Source organism: Dermacentor albipictus, chromosome 4 (assembly GCF_038994185.2).
Source record: "Dermacentor albipictus isolate Rhodes 1998 colony chromosome 4, USDA_Dalb.pri_finalv2, whole genome shotgun sequence".
Classification (NCBI taxonomy): Eukaryota; Metazoa; Arthropoda; class Arachnida; order Ixodida; family Ixodidae; genus Dermacentor; species Dermacentor albipictus.
Genome location: NC_091824.1, coordinates 95,534,849 through 95,545,515, shown reverse-complemented (window position 1 = coordinate 95,545,515; position 10,667 = coordinate 95,534,849). Strand labels below are relative to the sequence as shown.

Sequence of the window (10,667 nt, the reverse complement as noted above, 5' to 3'; positions counted from 1 at the left end):
CAAAATAGAGATTGTATCGTGCCGCTCCGAAAGTCTTTTTCAGTCATTTCTTTAGCGAAAATCTCGGGAATGGAACCACCTTCTTCCATACATCATTACTCTTACCGATAACAATGCCTTTAAACTAGCACTAGCTGATATTGTATAAGTAGCAACTATTTTTGTATTCACCAAACATTGCTACTGTTCTAGTTTCCCTGACCTGAGTTTTTGTTCTTTTTTTGTTTGTACCTTAGCTGACATTGTATAATAGTAGCAACAATTACTTCCTCTTTTCATTGTGACATACTACATTTTTGTAACCTTTAGAAACTGTTCTTACCACTTTCCTCTGCAATGCCCCTGGCCTTGAGAAAATAAATAACTAATAATAAATAAATAGTATACTCCTGTAATGGTCTTTTATTCAATGTCGCAGTTTTCATGAACTAGTAATTATTGAAATAATTATTTGCTAATTAAGCAAATATTATTTAATTCATATATTCATCAGTAAATATTGATCGATTTATTAATTATTGCATAATTAACTAGCGTCATCACAGTCCCCTAAATCTTTCATTCTTGGAGTGCCTCGATAGCCTTTTATGCGATATGAGTTCACATGAGCAATGTTCTGCTTTATGCGCTGGACATGCCTTTCTATACCCACGTAAAGCATAAGAAGACGTTTCAGAAGACGCCAAATACCCGCAATAAAAAAAAATGTGCGACACTACAACTCTCTTCTCAGACTTCGCGACCAACTTACTATCCGAACTTTAGCTTTCTTTAATCTTACGAGGAGAAAGCGGGTTATCCGAGGGGCCCGATTTTTCCCGAGTCCCTGCCTGGCTGGAGACGCCGCCGAGGTTTACAGTGGCCTAGCAATATTGACCACGTGCTGCATGTACGCAGCAGGGGTGTACTCCCCTATGCGTCCGGGGGGCAACCGTCGGGATTTGTTGTTGAGTGCTGAGAAAAGCCCGGGTGGTGTCGAATGACGACTTACAGTGTGCGCCGTAGAGATGCGGTGCGCATGTGAGGAGTGCATTCGGAGAACGTCGTCTTGTAGACAATGAGTTCGGATGCCGTGGACGGCCATAATTCTCCCATGCGGACAAACCTTGAGTAGGTGTTGAAGCCTCGGCTTCCGAAACATTTGCGGGGTACAGATGCCACCGAGGTTTGAGACGGCCTAGAGACGCCACCAGGGTTTGAGACGGCCTAGCAATAAGATGTGCGGGCCTGGCGGGTTTTGTTGAGGCCGTCACTGACTACGTAGGAATGAGAGGGGAACAGAGTTTTAGGGAAAAGGAAAACAGCTTTGTTTTCTAATATGTTTACTCTTCAGAGTAAGCCCACCCCTTTGGTTTGTGGCTTAACAAACTTTTAACTTTTATTGGCAATTATGCATGTGTGGGACGGGCCAACTGCCCTACCGCCCTTTTTCTTTCTCTGTTTGAGCTATAATAATCGGGATGGTATGCTGTCCCTCAGACTGGGCTGAAATTAGGATTGCTGATAGTTAAGTAAGGCTCCATACCATGTACGTTAAAACGAGTCTGCGCTCTAACGGTCATTGAGACAGTGGAAGAATGAGACTTTGTTTCTCACTTGTTCAAGTTGTAATGCATTTGTTTTATCTGCCATGTATATAGAAAAGTTTACCTATAAACATTTCTTGTCCATCTGAACTCCATCACTTCCTGTCTGCATTCGATCAACAACTGCTGATCATCGTCAGAGAAACTTCACGTTCCAACGGAGAAGCAAGAAGGACATGGATGAATGAAACATTACTCGTACCCTAGCTACTTCCACCACAAATGGCAACGTGATGTTAGCTTAATTACCCTTAAATTCCTTCACTTTAATGTGTATGTCCCAAATGAGGAATTCAAGCCGAGAAATAATGCAGTCATAACGGGGGGATTATTTTTAACTCTAAAGGAAGCTTTAAAAATCACCTGTGGAAGTTAGCATATTTTTTGTCCTTGAGCTGAATTATTCGAAAAGGTGGACATTGCTAGCAAGAAAAAATGAAACATATATTCAACTAATTAACAAAATCCACTAATTAACTGTCTAATTAATTAATTTATTGCACATACTGCAATTCGCGAAGTGTAGCCGGTGAGCTTGCAAGACGTATACACTTGAAATGAATTTTCATGGTGTTACCAATCTCGAGGTATTCATTCCCAAAGTGCGCGACAAAATACATGGGCGTTCCAGTTATTTTTCTGCTTCACTGCATAAAACGGCGCTCTGCTGAAAAAAGTAAGTGGAACGATAGGGCATTTTTTAATACAAGTTTCATGACGCATATCTGGAAACCCGCATGATCCTTAGAAGTTCGGTCCGGGTGGATATGCCTTGCAATCTTACCGGTTACAACTGGTAACTTGCAATATGTGCCTTAACGTAACATTTTAAAATGAAATTGGTGAATTTAGGTTAAGTAGTCAATTAAGCCTTTGAAGTTCTAGTGAGAGAAATGTCCGCCGCTTTGGGTAACCGAGTTCAATGACTACAATTAAGCTATCTGTCACAGGCGATTTTTTTAAATTCTGTATTATAAAAAAAAAATTACACCGTTCAAACTGAGCTTCCGGACACCTGGTTGACTTGCACGGTGCACTGCGCAAAGCGAATCAAAACGACCATTGGACGCTCAAAGCTGCGGACTTCCGGCACTGAGTCAGCCGTTAGAATATGAATAAACAGTAGCTATACGACCGCTACTGCCAAAAACCTGCTGATTCGCCTAACATGACGGCGGACTAAGCTGCAGAACGTCGTGAAACTCGCATGCCTCCCCTCAGCCGATCCGGAATACAGAGTCGTACCTGCTACTCGTGCGAGAGATATTGAAGACTCATCAAGCCACTCTGCTGAAACGCCAGAGGAATGCTATCACTGTTGATGCTGAAGGTGAGTCTTATCTACGTCATAACTTACTACGTCCATCTTGAACGTAATATTTTTAAGGTTAATGCGGCGAAAACAATGAAACTATAAACGTAAGAAAGGCTTCATCCTATAACTGCCCAGCACTAGAAATTTGCTTTGTGTTTTTATTTTCCTTTCATCCCGTCGCATTCATGGTCAGATTCAGATGTATTACTGAATGAACGAACGAACTTTATTCTTTTAAAGATCGTCCCAGTGGGTGTATTACAAGTTTCTCATCATTTTTTTGAGAGGCAACGCTTTCGGTTCGGTTTGTCGTTGCATTCGCAGGTGAAATGAAGTATGAAGAACAGTGGCGAGGCAAATTGCTTCTTCTCGTATCCTGTTCACAGTCGTCATTGCCAGACAGACAGACAGACAGACAGACAGACAGACAGACAGACAGACAGACAGACAGACAGACAGACAGACAGACAGACAGACAGACAGACAGACAGACAGGCAGACAGACAGACAGACAGACAGACAGACAGACAGACAGACAGACAGACAGACAGACAGACAGACAGACAGACAGACAGACAGACAGACAGACAGATAGACAGACAGACAGACAGACAGACAGACAGATAGACAGATAGATAGACAGATAGACAGACAGATAGACAGACAGATAGACAGATAGACAGATAGATAGACAGACAGATAGATAGATAGATAGACAGATAGACAGATAGATAGATAGATAGATAGATAGATAGATAGATAGATAGATAGATAGATAGATAGATAGATAGATAGATAGATAGATAGATAGATAGATAGATAGATAGATAGATAGATAGATAGATAGATAGATAGATAGATAGATAGATAGATAGATAGATAGATAGATAGATAGATAGATAGATAGATAGATAGATAGATAGATAGATAGATAGATAGATAGATAGATAGATAGATAGATAGATAGATAGATAGATAGATAGATAGATAGATAGATAGATAGATAGATAGATAGATAGATAGATAGATAGATAGATTTGTTACCTCTCGCTGCCGCGATGAATCCCACGTAGTCTTTCTTTTGACCACTTTACAGTTTTCCCAGTGCACCAGATAAGTCAACAAAGGCGAATACGCTTTTATGCTTAGATTTAGGTACATTAACGAACCTCAGGTGGTCAAAATATTTCTTAAGTCCACCATTCGGTGGTCTTCATATACATATTGTATTTTTGCATGTAAAACTTGCGGATATATATATATATACATACATACATACACTCATAGAGACACGTCGCACAACTTAGGAGCCATGCTTGCTCGAAAAGTATGAAAGCGGTTTTCGATAGCGCCGTCACCGCCAATATCCAACACGTTCATTCAGGAAATGTTTTTCGTTACCTCGGAAACAGCAAGCGTAGATCCGAGAACTGCTTACGTAGGGCAACAGGAAATGATTCACTCCACTAAATCTAACTGACAGACCCGAAAGCCATGAGGGAAATCTCCACTACGCAATTCTCGAAAATATCGACTCTACTAACAAGTGCGGACCATCTGAACGTGACTCATGGACTCCCTACGACATCCCGTATATGTAACTGACTCCGGGCCCTTATTTTGCAGCACTCTATTTCATTTTCCTTTCTTATTTTGTCACCCGTCGTGCTGGATGGTCGATCCTATTTATATGAGCGGCGCCGCGTCTTCCGATACTTCAATGAATGGCGAAAATGATGAAAAATGAGATTATTCGTTAGAAAACGCGTCTGATAGCCAGGTCGCGATATTGTAGGGATGCCTTTCCTTATGTTATTCCTTGCCACGCTTTTCTAGCTTCTTCAGTGGTCACAGTGATGATCAGCCCTAGTTATAGACGGGGTTAGCTGGCCGTAAAGGGCGGATGATAAGAGTGGCATAGAATCGAGTGAAAAGCATCTTTTCAGATCGCAGCCCAGGGCCAGCATTTTGTCACGTTACATTTAATTTGCCATTCTTAAAGAGCATTGCGCCGAGTGGACGGTCGCAGCTATGACGACGATGTTCAAGCCATGATCGAGCCAATGCTGAAGGGCGATAAAAATGGATGATGAAGTGGGTCGTTTCGAAATACGGCCTCTGGGCACTAGGAGCTGTGACGTCACACCCACTGAATCAAGTTCTGGCCATGTTGTGCTTTCGTCGTACCGTGTTTGCGAACGGAAACAAGGGCTACCCTCGTACTTTATACGCTGGGTGTTTCTGCGATGATGTTAAATAAGCTTTAATAACCACCTGTAAGCCAATGGCACAATACTAATTCTTTTGTGCTATATATATTCCAATTTACAAATTGTAGCCGGGGTGAGTGCGCTGGGCGGATGCAGTTAGATCGAATTATTCGGATGACACCAGTTGCAAGATATTATTTCCCGAACTTTGCGAAGAAATATATTAGTGGTCCTGTTACTTTCCTAATTCAATGCATAAAACGGCGTTTTGATTTAAAGAAATGCTTCCTCTCGCGTAATCGAAAGTAGATGTAATCATGAAATGGCTACCGGCAAAGCCGATTGCGTGGAGTAATTACGATCGACGATTACTCACAATTATCTCACAACTCTCCCTGGCGCGACGAATGCTGCCGGCCTGGTCACGCACCGTGGCGCCATCTACAGAAAGAGGTGGAGCAAAACCCGCGTCGCGGAACTCACGGACCGCTGGCGTTGAAAAGAGCACAGCCAACCCTGTCTTAGCGCCAAAAGAGGACAAACAAATGTATGGGGCACTGTATCTGTCCTTTGAACGTCCCTGTTGTAAATGACAAATAAACCTGCAGCGTACTAGAAGTTGCAGCTTGAGTGATGTTGTAAACAAACATTAGGAAGAACTCAGAAGCAATACTTTTTTTAACTTGTTTGGGCAGTGTCTAGCGTATATAATGTGGTTCTGTACAATCGGTTGGGGGCCAGAGGCCGCATTTTTTTTTTTTTTTGACTGGTTGCGAGGATGATCTCGTTTCGTTCTCGCAACGATGCCCGGATAACGGCTCTGGCTTTTGGCTCAAGGTCACTTGGAGGTCGCCAACAACGGGAGCTAAATTCACTTGATGCTTAAAAGTAAATGGAACGACAGTGCAGTTTAACCGCAAGTTTTGTCGCGCATTTCTTGAAAATGACGTCATCCACAGCATTATATTCAAGTGGATATGTCTTGCAGTCTCACCAGCTACAGTTTGTAAATTGCAATGTGTGCCGTAAGTAATTAGTTAAACACATAATTCGTGATTTCTAATTAGTCGATTATGCATTCTTATTTCTCGAGCAAGTAATGTCAGCTTCTTGGGCTAGACCAGCTAAAGAACTAGAATTGTGCTATCTTCCAAAAGCTAGCTGCTTTTTTTTTATTACTTCGCAGAAACACTTTCGCCGGGATTTCCCGAAAAGCAACTTTCGTTTCATTTTTTTTTCTTTTTCTTTCTGAACTGATTTTACAGAAAGCATCAAAGCATGGCATCTGCATAGAAATGACGTCTCTTGGATTACATTTGCCATTCAGTTGGTCACAACCATGTGGTTGATCCCATTGATAACGGAGGCGGAGCATCGTTCTGACCAGTAAGGAAGTGTAAATGGAATAGCATCGGAAAAGGCATCGCTGCAATGTCACGCCCCTGCACACGTTATTTCTAGACATACTGTTCAGAGAGAGAGAGAGAGAAAGAGAAAACAAGGATAGTATAGGCAGGGAGGTCAACCAGAGCAGCATCCGGTTTGCTGCCCTACCCTGGGGTGGGGGAAGAGGGAATAGAAAGAGGAAGAAAGGGAGAGAGTAAGCACTGAGTACGTGTGGGAGGGACACGTACCATATACAAGGACACTATAAACGGTCTCTTAAGCCGGTGCACTTCAAATACTGTACTAGTGCACGAATCGCTTTTCGAGCCAGTGACAAAAATTATCGTGCTAGAGGGAAAATGTGACACCAGCTTCACGGGACAATGTGTGTTGTATGCACTAGTACCCACCCTCAGCGAGAATTATTATTGCCAACTGTAGATTTAGCCGTTACTAGCTTGTTTTCGATTATGAGAATGCGCAAAATTATACCAGGTGGTACAATGGTCCACCTTATCGCATAAGATAAATGGGAATTTAATGACACTTTCAACGTTGCTTAACAGGTTATCCCGTTTCTGCCTGCAAGACGGCTGCGACATCGTCTGAAGACGCTGGTCTTTGTGCTCCTGCTGGTGCTCCTCGCCTACGCTTTCGTTTGCTTTTTGCTCACATCGTTCACCAACTCAATAGACAACGAGGCGCCTTTGAGATGGTTCCCGGATACAGATATAGCCGGAATAAGCTTACCAGCAGAGCGAGTTCACAACAAACCTAACGACTACCTCATAAACCCAACAAATGTGTGCCCGACAGAGGCGCGTGTCGAATACCTTTTCCTGGTCTTGTCGGCACCAGAATACGTAGACACACGCAATGTCATACGACGCACGTGGGCCAAAGACGTGAGAAGGTCCTCCGGTAACAGGTTGCTGTTTCTCTTCGGCAAGCCCAGCACCGCCAAACTGCAGAGCGCCCTCGAGTTGGAGTCGTTAAGGTACAGAGATATCGTGCAAGAGGACTTCTCGGACACATACCGAAACTTGTCCCTCAAGTCGGTCATGCTCCTTCGCTGGGCGTACCTCCATTGTCCGCAGGCCCGATTCGTGGTGAAGATCGATGACGACTGCTTCCCGAACCTGGCCAACTTTTACCGAGCCATGCACGGGCAGCCAGAGGACGTCATCTACGGCGAACTGTTACACAAACACATCCCTTCCCGGGACCCACTGGACAAGTGGTACGTCCCTTACGAAGAGTTGCCGGCTGACGTGTTTCCCGACTACATACACGGCGCCATGTACGTTATCGGTGGCCGCGTGGTGGATCTGCTGTACAGAGCTACAGGACATGTGCAACCCGTAAGCATGGAAGACGTCTACATTACCGGAATGTGTGCGGAGCGCGCCGGCATCGACAGAACGCGTCTCGCTGGAGCGAGCAACAACAAACTGTCGACACTGTGTGAATACAAGAGGGCCATCTACGGCCATCACGTGACCACGGAGGAAATGAGCAAAGTGTGGTACGCCATGAAGCGGCTAGAGTACAAGTGCCACCATCTCTTCTTTACCTTTCACGTGTGCTACTGTCATGCTGTGGACAGCGAGGCCCAGCCAAGGGTCATTGAGGCACCAGTTCTTTGACCAGAGACTGTACATGGCTTAGCGCTACAGTTCGACAAACTAGCACTGTTACGCGCCGAAGCGTAACGCATAGATGTGAATTTTTTAATGATGCGTCAGTTTAGAACAAGACGCAGCAGATGTATCCGTTTTCACAGCACTCATTTACAATGCTACAATGATTGCACTTAACAATTGCACGCTGAAGGCACGCGTTAAGGATAATGAAGCGTTACAAGGCGGTGTTTACAATTGTGGAATAGACAAAGTTTTTCTGTGAGAACGTCGGTGTCTTTCACCCGACATTTGAAATATTTTACAGATGCTTGACAGTAAATACAGGCATAAAAGACTACACATACTTGGCCATCCATAAAGAGTTGTAGGCCGCATTGGGATCGGATGAGAATGCAAATACGCATTCTCCCACATTTACGAAACATTTCATACGCTATATCGGTTCCTAATGATAGGCACCGTTCAATTGGGAAAACTGACAAATTGTTAGCGGAGACTACCACCCAATGACAGATAATGTTCGCGAACGGGAAGCTTTGTGAATTGAGCTCCGCGTATGGCCATAACGATGCGCCCACTTCTTTCGTGATGGTGACCTAACTGCTGGCCTGTGCGAACGACATTTTGCTCTTAGTGCGCTATTTTTTTTACTTCGCTCATGTATGCGTTGTTTGCCCCAGTGGTGTTGTATACTGTCATGAGTGACTGGCAAAACATGTGCGAAAGGGGGATGAAAATGTGAAGACGATGACGTCGGTCGGCGAAACGAAGTTGGGAGCATCCCGTGGCCACGTGATGCGTGAAGCGCTTGAAGCGCGAGAGAGGGAAGGAAAAATCACCGCCCTCTTCCAGTCTGTGAATATGGTCGAACAGCGAAGCTATTTTAGTTGCACGGAGTGTTACACCATGCAAGCCAAACTTCGCAAGCAGTTTATATTGTGAATCTTTTGTTTCACCATTATTTCACCTCTTTTTCACTTTTGCGTCCTTCGCGCGTTGAACCTGCTTTAGGAACGCTTTTTCTTTCGGTTCTCCCAGTGTGTTTTTTTTTTCTTTTTTTTCCCGTGAGCTTTCTGTCTGTGTTTTGCCGTGCTTTCTTTTCGCATGAAAGTTGCTCCGCCCCTTTTTTTGCGCGCCAGTAAAGAAAGCAAGATTTGGCGTGAGGGAAAAACTATCTGATTGGTTTTTTATTCATTTTGTGTGTAATGTTGAATTTGCTCGGTGTTGTGTTGTCTCTTCTACCGCTTGATCTTGGGCTGTCGTCTCTTGTGTCTGTACTGCTCGGTGTGCCTCCTCCGCTTGCACTGCTTTGTCTGGAGACGCTGAATCTTGCATTGCTTGCCCTTGAGTTGGCGACAGATGACGGCGTTTACAGTTCACAATCACAGCCTTGTGCTTCAAAATAAATATGTCCGTCACGTAAGAAAATGAATGGTTCATACGCTCTTAAGCAACGGCTCATACCCCCGTAAACGCGGCCTCCACATTACGACGACAGAATAGAAGTGAAATTCTGCGCTCGAATGACGAGCGGCAGTGGAGGCATCTTTGGACGACGAAGGCGAACGCAGGAGCAGTGGCACGACTGCATTGGCGCGGTAGCGCCGAGGGTCGCCGACAAGCCAGCTGTGGAAGAAGACGACGACGCTTGAGCCATTGCTGATGATGATAGCTTTAGTGAACTCCGACAACGATGGCACAGGGTCTGCATAAACAGCTTCACTGTAAAAAAAAGAAAAAAAAGAAGGTGAAGGCTGCTGAGCAGTGCATTGCTGACGCGGACGAGGAGCAGGGCAGACGCATTTCCAGCTGTGCTCTGCAAACGGGAAGTAGCAACTTCGGGGACTACGAACTGGAGAGTTCAGAGAACCGGAGAGTCTTAGAGTTGGCCGGTGACAGCTCCAGCTCCTGAGCGCCGGCTACGGTGCTGTGGCAGTGGTCCACAGGCTCGGTCCAACCCAAGGAGGTTTTTAAAAAAGTATTCTTAAACCTCGTTGGTCCAGCCCCACGCTGCCGTAACCTGCCACTGCCAGGTGCCACAGAGGCAACCACCTGGCCACGTCAGCGGCACAACGCGCCACTAGCGAAGACCGCGTCGTGTGCCACGCTGGTCTCGGCAAAGGATCACAACCCCGTCGCTCGCAACGGAGCTCGACGCGTATACGCCGCATCGAAACCTACGCCGAGTATCAGGTCCAGTCGGACATTTCATATTTATTTTTATCCTTTTTTTTTCTCCCACTCTTATCTGGAATCTTTTAATCCCATTCCCCATCCCTATACAGAGTAGCATGCCAGCGGTTATATACGCGCCGGCAAAATTCTCTGTTTTTCTAATAAAGAGCCCTCTCTCTCTCTCTCTCTCTACGCCGGGCCACCACTACTGGTGCCGGTCGAACGTTCGATTTCTAGTGGCGAATTGCTACTTGTTTAGTCGAACTGTGGAACAGTATACAGCTGAGGTCTAGTATGTTTCTTTATCTATATAGTCGTTTTGGGGAGTTTCTCGTGCTTGTATGGGGTTTAT

The 10,667-nt window shown here is 44.8% G+C and overlaps 1 protein-coding gene across 1 annotated transcript; it reads left to right on the top strand.

Moving 5' to 3' along the window:
* Window positions 1-2,892: 2,892 nt before the first annotated feature.
* On the top strand, window positions 2,893-8,143 carry LOC135911401 (beta-1,3-galactosyltransferase 1-like). The gene is made up of 2 exons (XM_065443673.1): window positions 2,893-2,916; window positions 7,064-8,143. Exons 1-2 carry the CDS (start codon window positions 2,893-2,895, stop codon window positions 8,141-8,143), a joined length of 1,104 nt encoding a protein of 367 aa, XP_065299745.1.
* The last annotated feature ends 2,524 nt before the right edge of the window (window positions 8,144-10,667 follow it).

Coding starts and splice junctions, on each gene's coding strand:
- LOC135911401 (XM_065443673.1), top strand. CDS start 2,893: ATGCTATCACTGTTGATGCTGAAG. Junction 2,917..7,063: donor TATCACTGTTGATGCTGAAG/GTGAGTCTTATC, acceptor GTTGCTTAACAG/GTTATCCCGTTTCTGCCTGC.